The sequence below is a fragment of the Sinocyclocheilus grahami genome, unplaced genomic scaffold, assembly GCF_001515645.1.
Source record: "Sinocyclocheilus grahami isolate Dianchi unplaced genomic scaffold, SAMN03320097.WGS_v1.1 scaffold578.1, whole genome shotgun sequence".
NCBI classification, from domain to species: domain Eukaryota; kingdom Metazoa; phylum Chordata; class Actinopteri; order Cypriniformes; family Cyprinidae; genus Sinocyclocheilus; species Sinocyclocheilus grahami.
This window is the reverse complement of record NW_015505757.1, coordinates 144,072-168,111: the sequence shown is the minus strand read 5'-3', so window position 1 is coordinate 168,111 and position 24,040 is coordinate 144,072. Positions and strand designations below refer to the sequence as shown.

The following is a 24,040-nucleotide window of genomic DNA, read 5'->3' as shown; positions in this document are numbered from 1 at the left end:
TGTCAAGCTGCCTGCTTAGGCAAGTGCAAAAAATGTAAAAGAATCTAGAAACCTCTAGGGTAAAATTCTACTTGATCTTGACTTAAAAAAAGTTACTGGTTTGTGGTGGTAGCTAAACAAAGTTACTTAGCGCACCTTTAATTGAGCTACAGTTAAAGAATCAATTAAAAATGTGAATGTGTTCTTCAAAAGTTCTCTTAAAAAGTTGCTGTGACTGTGATATTAAACCTCAGCTGAGCTCTAAATACCTCGTGGAACACCTGCTGTGGGTGTCATGCCATCTGTGACACTAGTGGTCAGTTTGTGTTCAGAGAATGAAGTATTTCTGGTTCTTGCTGGCGTCTGGAAGACAGAAAGAATGAACAAACTTCTGAAAGGGTTTGTGAGCCACTGAATTTGAGCATTTATTACTATAATACAACATATTTAGTTATATAACAGCTGTGATATGTTCTGCTGTTGGCACTGAATTTAAACTGTATTCTAAATCCAATATGGTATATGACAAAAATTGTCATTGTAGTATAAAGATGCACTCAGACATACATGTATGAGATGAACATTAATGTATGAATCAGAATTGTATGAATTCAGAATGGCAAGAATTGTATGCGCCCATGTAATGTTTATGAGAAATGTTGCTATAAACTTCTCCATCTTGCCAACACTTGACTACAGTATCTCACAAAAGACGGATCACATGTACTCCAATGTCTTCATTCTCTTTGGTGGTCACTGCATCATGTGCTACTCATTTTAAGTTCATACATGATCGCTTTTGCTCATGTCGCCACAAATGGCCAAATCTAATAAAAAATTAATTGCATCAGAACTAGAAAAAAAAAAAAAAACACTGTATGCGTTTACATGTCAGCCACTGGGATAAACTATAAAAATATACTTACAGCTGCACTAGCACTGGTGTTCAACAGGAAATTTGCAGTGTGTGCTGCCACTGGAGGCTGATTGGGGATTGGTCGATGACCCAGTGCCATGCCAACAATAGCAGTCATGTGAGTCTCTGTGCCAAAGACATGAATGGGAATTCCAGTAGTCTTTCCTGTTGCAACGAAAAGGGAAATAAGAACAACAAAAGGATGCAGAAATATGAGATTACATGTTTGTGAATGGAGATCTCTAAACATCATACACTAGTGAACACAGGGACATTTTGTCATGTTCAGATTTGACCAGTGAATACATACAGTATAGTGAAATTATTACACATCACAGATTGACCCAATGCAGGGGTGTCAAACTCAATTCCTGGAGGGCCGGAGCCTTGCAGAGTTTAGATTCAAGCCTAATTAAACACACCTGATCCAACTAATCAAGTCCTTTAGGCTTATTTGAAAACTATGTGATATGTGTGTTGGAGCAGGGTTGGAACAAAACTCTGCAGGGCTCCGGCCCTCTAGGAATTGAGTTTGACACCCCTGACCTAATGGCTAACAATTAAACTTGGTCAAATTAATAATTAATACATCTTTACTTTTTCTGATCTGTTTGAGGCCTACACAGAAGAACAGACATGTAAGACAGGCAACTGTGTCTGCTGTTAGTGGTATAAAGCGCCCTATCATTATCAATTATCTGTCCCAAATCCATATGAATGGGTCAAATAGATGGAAATTAATATTTACTAAAGATTTACTAAACAGGGCAAATTAGTGCAAGACAGCAATCCCATAAAAGTGCAGATGAGAGTGGAAAGTTCTGTGGTTCATCTACTGATGCCTGTTTCACACATACTCCATCTGCAGTGTGTATGCGGTGCATATTTTTTCCGCATCCATGTTAATGGATTAGAGCGTTCACACTGCACGTGGTTGAGGTCCACCTGTGCGTTCCAGGAGCGGTGCATGTCTATTTGCTTGTCTATTGACCGAGTCTAATTTTGCTGTGCAGCACAAGCTGAATAAAAGTGACAGCACATTATTCGCGGTAAAAATAAACATGGATTGTTACGGAAATGTAGTAATTTCACACTTAATTGATATAATTAATGTCTACTGTGTTTTACAGTCAACACGTGGCTTTTTGGCTAGATTTAAAACAAGGGAAATGTGCACTTTTAGATAAACCAGGCAACACAATAGATGCACTTGTGGAGGTAGAAAAACTAAGTTCTTTAAGTCCCGCGCGATTGCTTGTAATAAAGATTTAAATGCAAAAGAAAAGGCAGGAGAGCTGACTGTTTCTGTCAGTGGCGAGTTAATTTAAAATGTTTGTGATAGCCTACTTTTAACAAGAAAAGTAGGCAATATGCTGTGTTTAAATGTGTTGCCACTTGCTTGAGCAACTTAATATACAAACCTACATGTCAAATGCATGAACTGAGTCGAATGTCAATGAAAGATTGTATTACTATACTCTGGGGTTAAAGCAAAAAAAAAAAAATCCTGAGCCTGAACTTTTTCCCGGGGGCGGGGCAGCACATGCACAGCATGCAATGACTGTGGCAACTTTAACATTTGAAAGGACACTATGGCAAAGTTATTGCTTTCTTTATTCAAACTGATTTTTTTTTCTTCATGAATATATGGTTGACCTGAAGAATGAAAGCTATATCATACACTTGGAAAATTATGAGCTATATCACCACTTATCGACACTAGGGGTGTGACAAACCACGAGATGAGACAAAATACAGATACTTGGTTCACTAGAACGACACAATATTTTAATACTATTTTTAAGAAATTTTCAATGACAAAATATTTGTCTTTTAATTACAAAAAGTAAAACAATGCAATTGTATTTAAAAATATTTTAACTAATATAGGGCTGTAACTAATGATTATTTTGGTAATCAAGTAATCTACTGAGTAATCTGATATTTTTTAGTAACAAACTGACCTAAGTGAAAACCAGGCTTTAGTATGACTATTTATATATAAACTAACGATGAGGCAATAATAATTGGCTCAAATAAAATATCAAAACCAAGAAATTACATGATTGCATTGAACAACACTGTTAAAATACATAATGTAATATGCCTATACATAATATGAACATAACCAACTGAAAGGGGTCATATGATGCGATTTCCATTTTTCCTTTCTCTTTGGAGTGTTACAAGCTCTTGGTGCATAAAGAAGATCTGTAAAGTTGCAAAGACTAAAGTCTCAAATCCAAAGAGATATTCTTTATAAAAGTTCAGAGTCAGCCACACCTACCTAAAACGGCTCGTTCTAACATGCCCCCACATATCTACCTCACTATGTGGGAAGATTTGCATAACGTCGCCCAAATGTTCTCGCAAAGAAAGAAGGTGCAACTTTTATTCTCACTGTATTATTGTTGATGCTGCAGCCATGTCATGAAGACGCTGTGTGCTTCATTGTAAAAGCGAAACTACTTTGTTTGGTCTTCCAAAAGAGGACGATATCCGCTTCGTCATGCCTAGAGCTGATCTGTGCTGGTCGCTGAGGGAATACATCAACTTTCACCGTGGACAAAGCGGAGTCCAGCCCGCCTCAGCTCACTCTATCCTGGCCTCAGCGCCCGCTAAGCCTGGGCTTCCCCCTCAAAACACATTTCATTACACCAAATAATGTTCTTTTTAGCAGCATCATATGACCCCTTTAAGTACACTATGTATTAAAACGAATACCTGCAGAGGGCGCCAACGGCCTGGTGACGTTTCATTTTAGCTTACAGCATGATTAAACGATGTTTAAATCCATTTAATTTTTATATTTGGCCACATGCAGAAACTTTTATTTTGAAATCGTGATGTACAATACATGGCATATTTAGAAATGGGTTGATGTGTTCTCCGGTGTTGGCAAAGCTTTATAAATGATTTATGTTACAAATCTAGTGAGATTAATGCACACTGTTTTTCCAGATGAACGTTAAGCAATTCAAATTCATGGCATATGCAGAGGAAGAGTTTAGCCCCTTTCACACATACAGTACTGGTAAATTACCGGTAAGTTACCATTAATAGATCATGTGTGAACAGGACCTTTTAAAAAATCCTGGTAAATTTGTTCTGGCAATCATATCGTTTTATGGAGATGACATGATTACTCTGAGCTAGAGGTCTGCATTCCCACGGCTCTCCCGCGGGAACCCGACCAGATTTTTTGCACCACGGGATTAAATTCTCGAATAAAACACGGTAGCGGTCGGTAACTCTGGTGTAATTTGAACGGGAGTGGGCATGGCAATCATATCGTTTTATGGAGATGACATGATTACTCTGAGCTAGAGGTCTGCATTCCCACGGCTCTCCCGCGGGAACCCGACCAGATTTTTTGCACCACGGGATTAAATTCTCGAATAAAACACGGTAGCGGTCGGTAACTCTGGTGTAATTTGAACGGGAGTGGGCAGTCTAACAATATCCAGTTCCCGACGTCCATTTAGAACAGCATATCTGCGCTTTATTCTTATTGACCACCAGTACAGCTTGCGCTCAGGACTGTTTTGCACGCGCTGCACGCATGCTTTAAACGTCACACGTTTTATTTGCATGGTCAGTGAGCAGCATGTATTCAATTCAAGACTCTTGACAAGACGAATAAAATAACACAATTTTGTGCAGACTACACTTTTATTTGTCTCTCTTTCTTTCAGTAGCGGAAATTTAAATGTGAGATTCTGGAAACGAGATCTAAATTTAGCGGGAACGGTCGGGTCGGGAAGAAAATTATTCCAAGCAGACAGCGGGTGAACAAAGAGTGAATATATAGCGGGAGCGGGTGGGTGCGGAATAGAACCTTGCGGGAGCGGGACTTAAAAAAAAGTCCCGCGCAGACCTCTACTCTGAGCTGTTTACAAAGCTCCGCTGCTTTTTTTATTAGTTATTCTATGTAAATATGCGCTAGATGGACATCTTCGACCATTGCGTCTCGCAGCTTTTTGTCGCGCTTCTCCATTCATCAGGGCTGCGACTCCGCAATTGGATACTATTATGCGCATCTCCTGTTTATAAGAGCAAAACATTCTGATTGGCTAGTAATGTTAGTTTGGTTGAGAGTGAAAGCTGTGCTCATCTCATACCATTGGTAGGCGAAGTCATGGACTTGAAAGTGAAGTCAATCAACAAGATATATATTTTTTTAATGTAGGACAATTTTTTCCCGCAGCCAAACGCGGCACGCTGGAGATCCGGCATGGTGCCGGAAAACTTTAAGCCCTGTATACTGTGATAAAAGAAGATCACAATGCTGAAAAAGCATTTTCAGTAACGTTTGGATTTGAAATCAAAATAATGGATAATTGTTGTGTTTGTGGTAAGCAGCTGCGGATCAGTAGCGGATTGAAAAGTCCTGTGTGAAAGCAAAATTAGTCTGTACTGCTTCTGCAGCGTATACATAATGCACATGGACTGCATACGCACTGCAGACGGAGTATGTGTGAAACAGGTGTGACAATACACAAATTAATGAATACAGATGTAGCCAGCTCATTTTCGTAATGACCAATGCAATCTACCAAGAGCAGCGCAAATTAGCAACTATGGGTTAAAGACATGCTTTTTTTGGGGCATTAAATAAAACAAACACCAGTAAATTGACTATTGTAAAATTTAAGACATTTTAGGACTCGGGGAACCCTGCAAAAATTACTGTCCCTTAAACAGCCCGATCTTGCTACTTCCTCTGAGTATTATGTATATACTTCTTTTAGCTGACAGACGATTATACTTATGCGATTACACTGAATATTTGCTGGATGAACAGGGTAGTCGATCATAATATTAATTCTGCTACATAAGTTCTTACAGCTGATATAAATAATAATAACTAATTATACATATTTCCCTATAAGGTAATCAGTCATTTTCTACCGCCTCTGAATGTGTTTGAACTGGACAAATCTTATTTCGGACAATGTTAATACCAGGTGTAAACAGCACCCTTGGTAAGCTGTTCTTACTTACCAACTTCTCCCATCACTCTCAGCCCTTCCTGGTAGTTTGGACCTCCACGTCGAACAAAGATGGTAACCTCATGTTCTTTTAGGGGCCCCTGGTAGTCTTTGATAGCCCTCACAATGCCCTAATGAGTGTGATGAAAAATGAAACATTATGAAAAGAACTAGCTACATAACATGATTTAACAATGATGGAGCCACTGTACCTTGAAAGTAGCTGCTACATTAGTGAAGTTAGCAATACTGCCGCCAATGATCAACACCTTTCCTGGAGAGGCAAAATTGGAGTGGGGGGAAAAAATCTGAATTTAACATTTAAACCATGTCTTAATCGCACACAATATGAGGGACTGAGGTGACAAATGAAATCATTAATTTTAAAGTGATAAATTAAATACAATTTTGTCTTAACCAGCTGCGAACATAGCAACTCTATTTTGTGTTTTGTTGATTGCTAGGTTTCTGTCTTGGTGAGAGCGCCACTGAAATCATACAGGACTGAAATGCCATTAATTGTGTATTATTTTTACATTTCTGTTATTACTATATTTTTCACACTAGTAATTCATGACTTAAAAAGCATGCTATTCTGTCTCACACTCACCATCAGGGTGTTTCTCATGGGTCATTAGAGAGAGGATAGTCTTTGCGTAGTCGTACGTCTGCTGCTCGCTGGGAGCTCCAGAGTATTCCCCGTAGTTGGCCAGTTCATCTACTCCACCCAGATCACAGATGGTATCACTAAACAAACACGAACAACACTTCATCATAAAGTCTTATCTGGTAACATCAGTTAATGCATTAGCCAAATTAACTAACAATAAGCAATGTATTTTTATTGATCTTTGTTAATGTCCTAAAAATACAGTTGTTCTTAGTTCATGTCAGTTCACAGTGCATTAAGTAATGTTAAAGCAGGGGTGCCCAACCCTGCTCCTGGCGATCGACTGTCCTGCAAAGTTTAGCTCCAACTCTAATCAAAGACACCTGCCTTTAATTTTTAAGTGATCCTGAAGACCCTAATTAGTTGCTTCAGGTGTGTTTGATTAGGGTTGGAGTTGAACTTTGCAGGACAGTCGATCGCCAGGAGCAGGGTTGGGCACCCCTGTGTTAAAGGATACAACATTCTATTTTTAAAAAATGTATTATTAAATGTTAAGATTATTAAATGCCTTTGTGCTGCACACAATGATCACATATACAGCCCTGTTATAAAATATCCCTGATCAAATATTATAAAACAGACAAAGGACATCCAGATGTCTTACATTTTGTACTGAACTAGGAGACAAGGAACATTAACTTATTAGAAGGAACCTACAGTAAAGAAGTCATTTTTGTATCTACATCAATGACACATGTCCCTACTATTCAACATTTAGGTAGATTCTGGGTTGTAACGCTAGCTTACCTTATATAATTAATATAATAAACAGTACTATTGGCAGAGGTCTGGTGTAATTCAGTCTAAGGGTGGCACTCTTGTGTCAAAGTTGATTGACAGGCTCTAGATACAAACATCCATATACACACCTTAGAATTGCCTTAATGTAGTATTAATTGTGTTTGAATGTTGATTTACTGTAGTATGTTATAGAGGAATGCTTAAAGAGTACCTCGGATGCAAAATTCACTTTTACATGGTGTTTTCATATAAATATGTCTAAGCAGTGTGTGGACACAACTAGAGGTCGACCGATAGTGGATTTTGCCAAAACGGATAGCTAGGTTGGACCACACTGGCCGATACCGATTAATTAACCGATAGTTTTAAAATTGATACTGAACAAAAACTAAAATAGTGCTTTATTAACAAAAACAGTACTGAACCATACTAGTAGTAGTAGTAAAAAAAATGTTGAATGTTGAAATTAACACACTCTAACAAGGAACAATACTTACACAGCTTTCATTAATCTTAATGCTACAAATGGACTCTTATTTTAAAGTGTTACCATTTCATTTCAACTGTCATGCTTAAAGACGCACATATTTAAATATATACACAAAGGCTCTAGCATTAAAATTATATACATATGGATATTGTATGTATATCTCACACTTTAACTGCTTCTATTCATGAACACTTGATGATTATCTAATCAAAATAAAAGCACAGCGCTGAGTCTAGGAGAACTCACCGGTATCATACACACTCTGGACGCGTCGCGTTCAACTCGAGCAGCGGTCTAAAAGAGTTTATTTAATCACCAAACGGACAAGTTTATTTCAAGTTCAGTGTTTAAAAAACAGAGCAACCTATATTATAGCTCTATAAATGAAGCACACAGACTTTATTAGAGCCACATAAAGACAAACGTTTTGCTGAAAATGCACAATACACAATTCATTATGTACATTAACAATGATTCGGGACCAATATAATGTAATTTAAAGGAAAACTATGTGAATGGCGCGGCTGGATTTTCTGTCGGCTGCATTTAAATCCGCGTCTGAAGTTCCCCGCTCTGTTCAGCGTGCAGTATCGCGTGTCTAAACAAATAGCACATGCTGTCAGTGATTTCAACCACTAAAGGCCGCTCTTGCACTGTGTAATGACAGCAGACCCTTCTCAGCCACTCCAGCAATGGACGCAACCCGGAAAACTATCGGCATGGATTTTTGACGATAACCGATAGTTCCAGCAATCAACTATCGGTGCCGATTAATCGGCAAAACAGATACATCGGTCGACCTCTAGACACAACCACCCTACAATGATGAAAATCCATTCACTTCTTGTTTTTAATCACCAAAAAACCTAAACCGTCTCAATTATCAAGCCATTTTGATTTTCTGAGTAGTATGACGTCATACTGCTCAGGCCCTGCCCACGACCACTGACGGACTGTCCCATATTAGCATATTTCGGCCGTCAGCCAGTTGTATGCTGTCCACCATTTTCTCCGTGCTCGAGCAACTGTAGTGACAACAATGTCATGTAAGTGAACATAAGAGTCTTCATTTTCTCCCATCATGAGTCACTGAGGATGAAGCGGATTAAGTTTTGTTTTTGATGGTAATGTGCCACCAAATACACAAAAAAAATAAATAAAAAAAACAGAAGAGAGGGAGTAGAGCAGTAGAGAGAGAGAGAGAGAGAGAGTAGTTGCTCTATCATTTAAAGAGACATGCACCGAAACGGCTCGCTGTGAACAATTGTTTTTGACAAGGTAAAAAAGGGTGTCGTTTTACACAACCACTGAATTTTATTTTGCAGACATTTCATGATGACCCTAGAGAATCATACCAACTTGTGGAAAAAGGGCATCTCATGTCCCCTTCAAGCAAATTGATTTGTCTAGAAATTTTACATAAAGGTAGTGTTAAAGGGGTCATATGATGCGATTTCAAGTTTTCCTTTCTCTTTGGAGTGTTACAAGCTGATTGTGCATAGATAAGACCCCTGAAGTTGCAAAGACTAAAGTCTCAAAACCATAGAGATATTCTTTATCAAAGTTAAGACTCTGCCACGCCCCCCTAAAACGGCTCGTTCTAACACGCCCCCACATATCTACCTCACTATGTGGAAATATTTGCATAATGACTGCAAACACATACCAGCTTCATCACTGTGTCAGTCACGCGACTCTGTTCCCCTTTCGGGCTCTGTCTTTACATTTATTTTTAAAGATGAAGCTCGTGATTAAGGTAAGGGGCATTACATTTCCGACGAGTGCTTGCGGTGTTCGGCCAATCACAATGCACTGGGTCAGCTGGTCAATCAGAGCAGTCTGCGCTTGTCGGAAGGAGGGACTTTGTAGAAAACGACGCGTTTGAGAGAGGCGGGGCATAGAGGACCTACAATAATGTACAGTATTTGAAAAATAATGTGTGTTTTGAACATTAAAGCATGTCAACATATTCTGTTACACCAAATAATGATCTTTAAAAAAGCATCATATGACCCCTTTAAAAAACAAGGACTTAGGACATGCTGCATTTCCATTTTTTCACCACATATTTTCATTAGAAGTACAGGGAGTTGTATGGGGAGCTTGGGAGGGCAGCAAAGACTCGCTTTGACTTAAAATGGTCTCGAAATGTTCATTTCGGTTATTTTTCCTAACCGACAACCGACGCTCGTTAACCCACGAGACGCGTCATTGCTGCATTATTCGTTCAAAATATTAGAGAAATATAGTGTAATAGCTCAATGCGTAGAAGATCTTGATTAGGTTAAAACCGAAACCAAGCCATTCACACAGAACGCATATTCAGCACACTTTTTAGACGGACAAATATGACTGCTGCACTCGCATCTCATGCAAGAGATGCAAAGAAAGCCATGCAAAGTTAAAACATTTAAACTTTTAGAAAATGCGACGCAAACGTGTGAAGGTTTATTTCATTGCACTGTGTCTCACATATGTTTTTAAATGCAATCTGTGTGATTGGCGATTTGGCTCTTTGTATTAGGCTAAGCAATGCATAAATACATGATGCTGTTTTGTTCATAATGGTTTATGCAGTTTACAAAATTACATTTGATTTATATATGATAATTTAGAGACATTATGCACGTTTTTATAGACCGTTATTTGCATTGACAATTTAATGCGCTGCATTATTTTGCTCATTGCGCCCTCGGGAGACAAGCCAAAAGTTTCCTTAAAACTTATTTAATCTGCATATACAGTCGTGGTCAGAATTATTGGCACACTTGGTAAATATGATCAAAGGAGGCTGTGAAAATAAATCTGCATTGTTAGTCACATTTTGATCTTTTATTTAAAAAAATTCACAAATATCTAACCTTTCATTGAACTAAAACAATTGAAAATGGGGGAAAATCTCATTATGAAATAAACAATTATTGGTACCCCTAGAAATTCTTACGAGTAAAATATCTGTGAAGTATATTCCCATTCATATTTACAAATTTGAGCATACCAGGGTGATTATAAACATGAAATTATCCAGCCATGGCTTCCTGTTTCAAAGGAATATAAATAGAAGGGAAAACAAAGGCCAAATTCCCTTAATCATCCATCACAATGAGAAAAACCAAAGAATATATTTCTGATGTGCAGCAAAAGATAATTGAGCTTCCCAAATTAGAGAGTGACTTTAAGAAAAAGCTAAAGCAGTGAAAATTCCCATTTTCACCATCAGGGCAATAATTAAGAATTTCCAATCAACAGAAAATTTTACAAATCAGCCTGGAAGAGGACGTGTCTATATCAGTGTTTCCCAACCTTTTTTCAGTCGCGGCACCCTTTGGAAATTTTAACAAACTTGTGGCACCCTACAAAATTTATTTTAGAAATCTTATAATGGGCCATGTTTGGATCTTCCAACCGGACAATAATCCAAAAACAAACAACACAAAAATGGGTCACTGGGCACAAAACCAAGCTTCTGCTATGGCCATTCCAGTTCCCTGACCTGAACCCTATAGAAAATGAGTGTGGTGAACTGAAGAGGAGAAGCACCATCATGGAGCTGGGAATCTGAAGGGTCTGGAGAGATTCTGGATGAAGGAATTGTCTCTGATCTCTTGTCAGGTGCTCTCTAACCTCATCGGGCATTATAGGAGAAAACTCAGAGCTGTTATTATGCCAAATGGAGGTTTCAAAACGCATTGTATAAAAGGGTGCCGTTAATTGTGTCCAATGTGTATTAGAGAAAAACATTTATGTCAATGATATTTCACCCCATTTTAAATTCTTATTCTCCAATTAAAGGTTAGATTTATGTGAATTTTTTTAATAAAAGATCAAAATGATTAATGCAGATTTATTTTCACAGCCTTCTTTGATCATATTTACCAAGGGTGCCAATAATTCTGACCACGACGGTATATATAATGAATAAATAGGCCTATATGAGAAACATATTTTTACTTAAATAATAAATTAAGAAAATGAAAGAAAAACTGTGCAACAAGTAGCCTAGTATGCAGAGTTTTGGTTCATTTTTGTGCTGTGCGGAAAGGAAACAGACGGCAGAAAGCGGCATCCTATTTTTCTTTAGGCTTATTTTACAAAAGCACAAAGATTTGTTTTTATTGTGAATGTACACAAACAAAGGCAAACCTTTTACAATTCCGATTATCTTTAGGACTAAAAGGAGTAGTTTATTCCACTGTTAGAAGGAAAAAATTCAAGTGCCACATGCACGCACACAGTTAAGCATTGCTACCTTGACAATGCAGCCAGTTCATTATCATAATAAAATACAGTCAGTCAAACATATTGGAAAAAAAAATGTAGTAAAAAAAAAAAGTTAATAATAAAACATTTTTTAGTAAAATCTGTGCCGTTAAGTGTTATCACAGTACCGCCGTGATGTTATGCAAAACATTTTGTTTTACGTGGATATTGGAACGTGAGTGAAGTACATAAGGAATAATTGACGACGGGCCGTTGAATTATTAGAAAAATAATTCCGCTTATACTACGGTTAGCATATGAAAGAAAGCGAGAGAGAGAGAGCTTGTGTGAATTAGGCTACCTCTGTGCATCCCTCAACAGTGTTCTGCAGCAGCATCTCTAAACAGCGCTGTTATTACCTCGCTAGTGAGAAATGTTATTTGTAGCCTTTAAGTTGCTACATTATATAGGCTAACTGATCAAATCGTTAGGGCAGCGCTGACAACACCTTTTTGTGCAAACTGCGTCACCGTAGTGTGACTGCAGTAATTCCTTTGTGCTGTATAGGTACTGTATGCTAATTTCCATTATTACAGTTAACTATGCGAAGTGATATGGAACTGTAATGCGGTCAAGAGAGCTGCCTGGAACTACGTTCGCCGTGCGTTTCCCTGAAAATAATTGCACACCTCAGAATGTTCATCAGCCAATCTGATTCAAGCAATAAATAATAATTTGCCATTCAAATACAACGCGAATACGGAAACATTTGATTTTGTGTGGAATGAGAGACCCAACATTGGTTTCAGTTTCGTTTTAGCCTAAATTAATTCGTTTTGGCTGGTCGTTTATATTGCTATAGCTTCGTATATTTTTAATTCTTGTTCTTTTCTAAATACTGTTAATTGAAAGGATTTGTTGTGGAGTGAGGGTAACTAAAATAGCCTACCTATGTTTACAGTGTTTATTATAATGTTTGTAAACATTTTGACATTTGGCATTTCTGAATGAGATTTAAAAAAAAGCGACTTATACGCGACTTAAGTTTTTTTCCCCCATAAAAAATTGTTTTTTTTGTATACGCCTAGCGTATTTTAACCATGCAGCAAACCTTTTTAAATATTTTGATAAATTACTGAAAAAATGAATAATTAAGATGACTTTTTAAACTGTTTAACTGATTGTATTAATCGGTCAAAATTCTTACGGTCGGTTAACCGGTTAAAATGAACATCCCTACTGGAAATTCAGAAAAACATTTTTGTTGAAGAACGCTAAACACATTTAAAGCCTCGTACACACCGGGACGATTATCGCGCGCGCTTATCGCCGACGTTTTGCGACGCGTCTTTTGTGTTCATACCCAAGCGATTTTCGCAGGCAATGAGCCGAGTGAATGTGCAAATTCACTCCCTGACATTAGATGGCGCTTAATGTAAAACAGAAATACCCCTGTACACATCGAATCATATTTGATCTGCAATTCCTCTCCATAACAACTCCCTTTTATCGAGATTTTTGTAGTCGGTCGCGTTTGTCATAAAGCCCTTTGTGTTCAGACACCAATGAGACCAGCAGCTCTACATTCATCTTGCCTCGATGCATCTTCTTGGTCTATTACTTCCTCTTTGTCGTTAGGTATCAATGTGTGCTCGGCAAGACCGTTTTGTGCTTGTGCTTGTAACTTCAGCAGCTCCAGGCACGTGAGCAAAAGCGCCAATCGCATTGGTCGGACAGTTTTTAACGCGGCGCGTCAAACCAAAAAAACGAGCCCGAGGCGGTTTTTTTAAAATTATGCTTTTACGCCTCGCGTTTTGCGCATCGGTGTGCACACTCACATTGGCGCCCTTTGTTTAGACACGAGTCCTTAAACGTCTGCGATAATCGCGCGCGATATTCGTCCCGGTGTGAACAAGCCTTAAGAGTTCATAAATTAGGATTGATTCAGTTTATATTGAGGTCTATGTTTTCTAGTGGATGAATATTTTGGCAAGCCTTTGCCCCAGCTGGCTCTACAGACGAACCACAGCTGATCCATACCCATATTTATGCTCTTTATCTAATATCTAACTGAGGGCCAAGATGTTGGCAGCACAACCTGTACACCACTGATGCACCGCCGCCAGCCACCATGGTCCAGATGCGTCCTCTGGGATTCAGCAGGGTGAGTTTCAGACTGGCGCCACTCTTAGCATCAAGATCTGCTATGTATGCTTCCTGTACACAAAACAGCAACAAAGCAAATCTGAGCCAGAGAACACCTGCTCTCTGGTATTTGTGTGCAATGGCATGACATTTATCCACTTGTACCTCAGGATAAGCTTCTCTGCCAAACGGAGGAGGAAACTCCACATCACCCCACTTGGGCTTGCAGATATAGTCTGCAGTAGTATCAATTTTGGCTGCCATATCCAAGATGTACACTCCTTCCTTAGTGACCACTGCATATATGGACACAGAAAATAACGCATGATTGGCATTCTGTTATTACCATCCCGTTTAAGTTTTAGTACCAGTTTAGTTTTCTCCTTTAAGTACTCACTTTTCTCTTTATTCAGTACCAGTTTATAAGATTTAGTGTGAGATTTACTAAACAGGGTAAATTAGCGTGAGCGCAATCCCAGAAATGCACTGATGGGAGTGGAAAGTTCTGCAGAACTTCTACTGACAGAAGTTCTACTGACAATGCACATATTAAAAGACACAGATGCAGCTAGATCATTTCTGTAATAGCCAAAAGAGCAGCGCAAATTAATGTAGGTCACAAACAAGCAGAGCATGATAATCAGGAGCATGTGATCTACTAACAACACCGACAAAAAATGGGTTAAGACATGCTTCTTGGACGTTAAATTATGCCGCAAAAACAGTAAATTGACTACCACAAACCTTAGTAAATCACCTTGCGTGATTTATATAAATACCCAGTTATAAAGTTATATTCTATTGGATTTTATCCTATCTGTTTTATCACCTACAAATGGAAAACCATTAAGTCTGACCACCAAGAAAAGAAACAACACAAGTCTGCTCAATTTGCCTCATGATATGAAGTATCATTCATGTCCATAGCACAAATAGTGCACATCTGAACAATAGTCTGGTCCACATTACAGCTTATTGTGGCCAAGAACAATCAAGTTACTAAGCAAGCACAGTTTGTCTTTATTTTACAGGGGTGTTTCTATGAAAACCATTATGGCAAAAAACAAAAACAATAATATTTACAAGTAATTGTGCAATATGCATCATATGGTCAGTCACACAAGACACAACAAATATCAATTAGAAGAACTTTAAAGGGTTAGTTCACCCCAAAATGAAAATTCTGTCATTAATTACTCACCCTCATGTCGTTCCAAACCCATAAGACTTTCGTTCATCTTCGGAACACAAATTAAGATATTTTTGTTGCCAGGTCCAGAAACGTAGTAAGGACAACGGTAAAACAGTCCATGTGACATCAGTGGCTCAACTTCGGTTTTGCGAGGCTACGATAATACTTTTTGAGCGCAAAGAAAACAAAAACAACAATTTATTAACAATTCTTCTTCCCCGAGTTACGTTTTCCGCCATTTTGGAGAGTACCCAAGAGCGTAATCGACGTAATCAGCATTGTTTACGTTCGGGGGAGAAAGCGCGCGCATGAACGTAATCTGCGTAATCAGCGTTGTTTACGCTTAGGGGAAAGCGTGCGTATGTATTGTGATACTCTCTAAAATGGCGGAAAACGTAACTCGGGGGAGAAGAATTGTTGAAAAAATTATATTATTTTTGTTTTCTTTGCACTCAAAAAGTATTCTCGTTGCTTCACAAAACTGAAGTTGAGCCACTGATGTCACATGGACTGTTTTACCGATGTCCATACTACGTCTCTGGACCTGGGAACATTACAGTTGCATTGCTGTCTATGCAGGGTCTGAGAGCTCTCACAGTTCATCAAAAATATCTTAATTTGTGTTCCGAAGATGAACAAAGGTCTTGCGAGTTTGGAACAACATGAGGGTGAGTAATTAATGACAGAATTTTCATTTCTGGGTGAACTATCCCTTTAAGTATGAGTAAATATTAATATTCATGCTTGCCTTAAACACCATTAATTCAAATAACAGAACACAAGTCCTGAGAAAAAAGAAAGCACATACCCAGTGGATTGATCTCCAGATATGTGAAGTAAAGATCCTCATACAAATTGAAGAGACCCACTATGAAGCTTGCCAGCACTCTGCAAAAAAAAAATTTAAGTTATTTTTTAAAGGCACCATGAAATGGTTTGGGCTTTATGGAAAATAGAAATACTGACATTAATTTTTATTATTTACAGATAAGGATACAACTGTAAGATGCAAGTTATTGCACTGAGTAAAACATGTCTCAAATGCATTAAACAGCACAAGCCTGTGACAGGAGGGCAATCCACATTAAAACTGTAGGCTTATGAGGAAGTTTGAAGCACTCACTATATAAAGCACATCTCATGTGTAGGACAATCTGAATAATGCATTTATCCACAGCAGCTCACTCTGTGTTCTTTGTTATTTTTTAAATGTGTTTGCAACATCAATGTATAGTGATATCACATAAACTGTATTGTTGCATCATACGGGGAAAGGCAGTTTCAAATTACTTTCTTTACAGATGTTTTGCACTTTACAGCTACCCCTGCTGTAAAGGCATCATAACAGGGCTCATCAACTCCATTCCTAGAGGGCCAGTGTCCGGCTGAGTTTAGCTCTAACCCAAACCAAACACTTGAAAAAGCAAATTACGGTGTTCAGGTGGGTTAAATTGGGGTTGGTAGTAAAGTCTGCAGGATCCTGGCCCTCCAGGACTGGATTAGAAAAACCCTGATGGAACGCAAAGTCTAAATACAGTACATAATATATGTTATAATATAATATATTTGTTAGGCATCAATTTGCACATTGTTTGGTGGCCAAGTGTCCATAAAATACAGAAAATGTTGATTAATCGAAAGAAATAATCAAAAGATTAATCATTTATCAGAAAAATGTTGTTATAGCCCTAGATGAATAACAGCATTAATTTGTTTGGAAAAAAGTAAATGATTTAATTGAGCAAGAAAAAGAAAAAATTATAAGAAGCAGCTGCTTCATACCGACTTGCGGCTTCTACAAAGTGTATGTATATCTTTGCTTAACCTTGAAACTCTAGCATTTTCTTTACTTCTGGAACATGGCATCATCAACATTTTTCAGGAAGACGACGACTTTGAAATGTGTAAGTGCAAAAAGTCTAGAAGTAAACTAAAATATAGTTTAAACTAACAGACATAAAACAAAAAATATATGAAACTGATCAGCATACTTACTCTTTCTTCTCATCTGTAACATGTACAAGTAACTGCTGGGTAACCATGTCCTCCGTGAGTTTCTCATCTATTCCCACCAAAAGTCTCTGGGCTTTGGTGTCCACATCTCCAACGTCCACCCCACCTTCATGATGGAACAGCACATGACTACCTTCCCGGCTTGTGTATACACACACATAAAACTCCTCTTCCTGTGAGAGAGATCAATTACACGCTCAAACAAAGACATGTTAAATCAACCAAATTTCAGAAAATTTCAAAATGTTCTGGGTTGAAATGTTTTTTTATCTAAAACATAAAGAAAGATATATACATAAATGATGATGAAAGCCAAATAATTAAATGCCATTCATGAATATTTGGTCATTTATTATTTTGTAAAGCAGTGTCAAAACAACTTTCACCTAGGATTTGAGGTAAAACTCCAGGTTGGCAAAATTCCTTAGAAAAGTCACAGAATCGTTATTTTACACAGGGCTGTGTATAGGCCATTTCATAATGCTATTCATTGGTTTGGGAAGTGATGTATTTGTTCCTGTAACATTTACGGTTAAACTCATTCCAAAAAATGTGAATCACTTAAATCATAGCAGTAACATTAACATAAAACATACACTGTAACAGTGAAGAGAGACGGCTGGATATGTGTAGTACTAACAATATGTAGCAACAGCGATCTGTCACTCCACAATAAACAACGCCAAAACGGCATTCATTGTTTAAATACTGTAATTCAATGGACATTTTTTATATTTAAAAGTACCAAAGCACAATAGCTTATTGCAATTTATTGGATGGGAAGTACCCTTCAATGTTCCGTCCATTAACTGAAAACAGGCTAGACTAATCGATTCTTGGGATTTAAGAATCGATATCGTTCCGTAAAAATGAGAATGAATTAATATCGAGATATCGATATTTTTTACCCAGCCCCGGGTACATCTGCGCCTACCTGCAGTAGTGAATGCAGTGATGTGCCACTGTTTTTCTTCATTCGACTGATCATGACATTCAGGTTTTTGTATTTCATATGATTCCTCATTTTAGTGATAATTCAGTTTCACTTGACAACGTTTGCGTGCTCAGGATTTATCAGGGATTTACTGCATTTATGGCCAGCAAAGCAACATTTTTGCTAAATTAAAATGTTTTTATTTTCCGAATAATTATTGCAGATAGAATATTCAATATAATATATATTACAATATATATTCACCCCTACTTCTGACATGATTGCTTAAGAAATAAAAAGCTACACACTGCACCAGTTAGGGTTAAAATAATTGTTGCCAAACATATAACATACCAGAAACATATTAATCACTGGAAAAATTATTCAAAATAATTTTTAAAACCTGACTTTTTGGGGGGCCAGGCAGTGTATTCAACATATTCTGTTACACCAAATAATGATCTTTTAAAAAGCATCATGTGACCCCTTTAAAAAATGGTAACACTTTACAATAAGGCTCCATTAGTTAATGTTAGATAATGTATTAACTAACATGAACAAGCAATGAACAATACATTTATTACAGTATTTATTAATCTTTGTTAATGTTAATGAAAATACAGTTGTTCATTGTTAGTTCATGTTAATTCACAGTGAGTAAACTAATGTTAACAAGCACAACTTTTGATTTTAATAATGCATTAGTAAATGTTGAAATTAACATTAGCTAAGATTAATAAATGCTGTAGAAGTATTGTTCATTCTTAGTTCATGTTATCTAAAATAGTTAACTAATGAACCTCATAGTAAAGTGTTACCAAAAATATAAATGAAGAGACCGTGTGTAATGGCCCCCAAAAAGGTACTAGGGGTGCTCCGATTGATCGGCTACCGATCACTATCGGCCGATAATCACGCTGGGATGATTGATCGGCGGTCTCTAAAAAGGCTGATCTCAAAAAAACGATATCAAGCTGATGACGCGCCTGCCGAGGTTTGGCACGACATGCAGCAGCACTGCCTCAGTCTCTGTCCGGCGCGGGTAAAATAATTATAATACTGAAGGCGAGTTACTCACCTTATATATTTCTTCATTAAATAACTTATAAAGTAATTTGAAAACCTTGTGTGAGATGTAATTTCACAAACAGCGTGATTGAAACACCGTGCGTGCTCCCTCTCAAAATACGCAAAGGCTTCAAATCACCATCACGTCTGTCTATAAGCAAGCTGCACGCTGCACAGTTGACAGGAATTGTCACTTGCACAATCGAGGCAGTGTCACATCGTCACTAAAGTTTATAAATTGCATTACTTTTTAATTCTTGCCAGTGTTTAACCATTCAGCGCTCGCACGCTTCTCCTGGAGACCGTGCGCTCATGCACAGTCGCAGCGCACACACACAATGCCAGGCTCACATTACTCTGTTTGCAGTGCGAATGTAATGCGTATTTGTTCCGCGCTCATGTTAACAGATTAATAAAGCGTGCACAATGCACACGGTTGCTGTCCGGCAGTGCGTTCCAGTAGCGGTGCATCTGCAGCAGTGCAGAGATCGTTTCCACACCCAGTCTATTTTTGCTGCGCTGCAAGCGCTGAATTAAAGTAACAGCGCATTTTTGCAGTAAATATGAACATGGATTGACACAAAAATGTGGTAATTACACCATAAATGCATATTAATAAAGTCTACTGTGTTTCACAGTCAACACATGTGGCTCTTAGTTAGGTTTAAAGGGAAAGAGCACTTTTAGATAAACAAGGCAATAATAGATGGCACTCGTGGTGGAGGTAGGAAAACAAAGTTCTTTATGAACCGAAGGATTGCTTGTAATAAAGATTTCAATGCAAAAGGAAATGCAGTAGAGCTGACTATTTCTGTCAATGGTAAGTTTGTGATAATGTAAGAAAAGTAGTTTAAATGTTTTGCCACTTGCTTGAGCAAATGAATGTATAAGTAAATGCAAAAGTAAAAAGCACTGAATAATGTGTTGCTTATATTTATTGTGTTTAAACGTGTCTGTGAAAGACTGTATTACTGTACTGTGTAAAAAAAGAATTGCAATGCTGAAAAAGCATTTTCAGTGACAATATTTGGATTTGAAATCAAAATAATGGATAAATGTTATGTTTGTGGTAAACAGCCACGGATCAGTAGCGGACTCCTGTGTAAGCACAGCCCGTGCTGCTTCCCCTCTCACAAGAATCACTTAAGAGGGGAATTCCCCCCATTTTCAAAAATGAAATTCAGGCCCTGAATAAATGTCTAAAAATCCTGATTGGAGTATCACTATAGATAGTTATAAATGATAAAAAAGAAGGCTTTAAAAAGATCGGTATCGGTGATCAGTATCGGCAGATACTGCTTTCTGTGATCGGCGATCGGCCACCAAAATCCTGATCGGAGCACCCCTAAAAGATACTGATAAAATAGAACTGAATTTGTAATACCTGTAAGTGAGGCACAAACGGCTCAATGAGGAAGTTCTTTAAGATTCCTTTTGCCTTCCCAATCTGAGGAACAGGAAAAAAAAAACACTTTCCAACAAATGTCAAATGATTTTTTATAAAAACTTTAAATTGTATTAAACAATTTTTTATTAAATTAGGTTTAGACAGGTTTCATGAAGTTAAAATGTATACCACCTAAATAGAAATGCAGCAAGCCCTTAGAATCATGTCATCACACAGTTATTCTAGTTTCACTTTAATTCCTAGTAACAAAACACTGGTTTCAGTGCAGAAGAGCACAATACTGGCTAATTTGGTTATTTAAAAGCATTTCATTAAAATATCTGGATTAAGTTGTCCAAGATTACTGTGTGTTCTTGTGTTCATTGGAAAGGGCAGATGTATTGATTCAGTTGGCGATGGGCTGGCAACATGTCAGCAAAGTAAAAAGGTTTTTGATGATTATAGAGAATCTCTGAAAATTTATAAGATCAAGGTTGTTGCGTGATTCACAGTTGTTGTTTTTAATTATTTCATGTTCTCAATTTTGTTTTCAGTGTCAAAAGTTTTCATGTAAAGAATAATTTAATTTAACCTGCAAAGTGGCTCTGCTGCATGGATTAAATCTATATAAATGTCTGCCAGAAAAAGGTCACATCACATTTGTTTAAAGCATGTTTCAGTGTTTTGTAGTTACAGTGGAATAAACTGTTAGTTACCTGCTTGTAACATAAAAGCTAGGGGTATAGTGAAATTACATATTTAATGAACTTGAATGGCAAATAACAGTTACTCCAAGTAGATACAAATATAAACTTTTTAAAAGGCCTACTGTGATTTCGGTCATCAGATTAGATTTCAGCCATTCCTGGACCCCCTCAAGGTTCAGGTCAACTGCCACCAATCCCAGCTTCCCCCTGCGTTTGATCAGCTGATCTGGCTTCACAACCAGCCTCTGCATGGAGCGATAGACAAATATATTACACTGAAAACAATGCAGTATTACAGATCAGAAAACCAAGACATATACTCACTTCTGTTAGCAGCCACGGATGGTCCTGCTTAAGGCGGTTCCAGTCAGTGTCTGCAATGACGGTAGCACAGCAGAAACGGTTTTGCACGGCTGCTGTGGTGCAGATATATTTATACAGGAACTCTTTTCCTGTCTGCTCAGAAATGGCCTTAGCAGACATCACAGCTGAGAACACTACCTATAGAAAAACAGAAAAAAAATGAGGGCTTCTACAAACTTGAGCTGAAACTGCAAATCCACTGATTTCAATTAGAATGGCCCAGCAACATATTGCACACTTGATATGATTCCATTAGCGTCACTCGTGCATGATTGTGAAGTCTGTGAGACTTTTGGCTGTGACGTCTGCCTTAAGCATCTTGAGCATTCCTATTCATCAAATGTTCTGTTGTCTGTAGAATAAACTTTTACATATTAAACTCCTAAACTTAACATAAGTTTAAACTCTTAAACTTATTTATCTAAGCATCAGAGTACATGAGTCAACTAGCATGAAGAGGAAAGAAAACTAAAGCAGGCCAGACTGAAAAAGCAATAAAAAAAGCTTAGTTGACCCAGCTGATTAAAAGACAAACTCCCCATCAAACTGAAGAAACTGGGCATTGTGGTTTAAAGGACTTTAGTATTGATGGGCCTTTTTCTCATAATAACTTCATGCACTGGGCAGGAAAAGTGTTTTAGAAAAGTTATGCAAACTACCAAGGCCTCTTTAGAAGGCATCTAATTTTAACAAAGGTGTACAAGGATTGATTAAAGGAACTCTGAAAACCTTAGAGTTATTTGGCAAAGATACCTTAATAGCAACATTGGTAAGAACACATGAAATAGAGATTTGTCCAACAGTGGGAGGTATATAAAGGAAGCAAAAGGTAAATTCATTCAGTATTTTATCCAGGTTTTACACATGCATTACTACACCTGTTTATACACGCCAATATAAAATGGGTAGTTTGAACAGTGATATATTCTGAAAATATATACTAGAAACCGGCACATTCGTGCTCTCTAGAGCGACAAAGCTTCAGCCTTCTCAGGAAGTTCTGTTGATATATCTTGGGAGATGGTCAGGATTTGACCTACCACTTCCACAGAGGGTATGTCTTTCAGGAGATAAAACTGAGAATACTAACAAGGAGTCTTCCCTTATTACTGTAGAAATAGTCACAGTAGCACAGCAGATACTTACATACTTGAAAAGGTACCTCCTACACTTAAAATGTGGGCTGAAGTGACATGACATGTGGCCAAGTATGGTGACCCATACTTGGAATTAGTGCTCTGCATTTACCCATCCAAAGTGCACAGCACACTCACAGCAGTGAACACACACACACACACACACACACACACCCGAGCAGTGGGCAGCCATTTTTTACTGCGGCACCCAGAGAGCAGTCAGGGGTTCGGTGCCTTCCTCAAGGGCACCTCAGTCGTGGTATTGAAGGTGGGAGAGAGCATTGTACATTCACTCCCCCCACCTACAATCCCTGCCGGTACAAGCCTCGAACCTGCAGCCTGTGGGTTACGAGTCCGACTCTCTAACCATCAGGCCACGATTTCCCCATGAATCAATGATTGAGAGGGAGTAATATAAAAAATGTTGACAAAATTGAATGGAAATTACATTCATATAGACATTTGGGGGGAAGTCATGTATGGGATTAGTGCTAACTTTTCATTACTTTAAATAGTATTTTCATAATTAAAAGTGTGTAAAAAATAAGCAATTAAACAATTACAGAGTGTGTTCAAAGGCATTTTTATCTATAAAAAAATTGAGAATAATTACATTTCACTAGTATTGCTACCAATTACTGGAATTTTGGTATCATGACTACACTAGTACATTGCGTGCATGTCTCATTTTTTGTAAGGGGTCTTATCCCCCACACACACATATATATACAGTGGGGGAAAAAAGTATTTAGTCAGCCACCAATTGTGCAAGTTCTCCCACTTAAAAAGATGAGAGAGGCCTGTAATTTTCATCATAGGTATACCTCAACTATGAGAGACAAAATGAGAAAAAAAAATCCAGAAAATCACATTGTAGGATTTTTAAAGAATTTATTTGCAAATTATGGTTGTCTCTCATAGTTGAGGTATACCTATGATGAAAATTACAGGCCTCTCTCATCTTTTTAAGTGGGAGAACTTGCACAATTGGTGGCTGACTAAATACTTTTTTGCCCCACTGTATATACATACACATATATACATATACACACATATACATATATAGAGTGGTGTGAAAAAGTGTTGGCCCCCTTCCTGTTTTTTAAAT

The 24,040-nt window shown here is 37.8% G+C and overlaps 1 protein-coding gene across 2 annotated transcripts in view; it reads right to left on the bottom strand.

Moving 5' to 3' along the window:
* Positions 1-24,040, bottom strand: part of aclyb (ATP citrate lyase b) — a 50,690-nt gene that overhangs the window by 23,674 nt on the left and 2,976 nt on the right. For both annotated transcript variants that reach the window (XM_016239950.1, XM_016239951.1), the window contains exons 2-13: positions 21,758-21,934; positions 21,556-21,678; positions 20,724-20,786; positions 17,320-17,510; positions 16,133-16,212; positions 14,298-14,428; positions 14,086-14,204; positions 6,497-6,633; positions 6,099-6,160; positions 5,900-6,017; positions 906-1,060; positions 249-342 (exon numbers count right to left, since the gene is read on the bottom strand). In XM_016239950.1, the coding sequence (XP_016095436.1) occupies positions 249-342; positions 906-1,060; positions 5,900-6,017; positions 6,099-6,160; positions 6,497-6,633; positions 14,086-14,204; positions 14,298-14,428; positions 16,133-16,212; positions 17,320-17,510; positions 20,724-20,786; positions 21,556-21,678; positions 21,758-21,916 (1,432 nt within the window). In that variant the 5' untranslated portion in view covers positions 21,917-21,934. The remainder of the gene's footprint in view (positions 1-248; positions 343-905; positions 1,061-5,899; positions 6,018-6,098; positions 6,161-6,496; positions 6,634-14,085; positions 14,205-14,297; positions 14,429-16,132; positions 16,213-17,319; positions 17,511-20,723; positions 20,787-21,555; positions 21,679-21,757; positions 21,935-24,040) is intronic.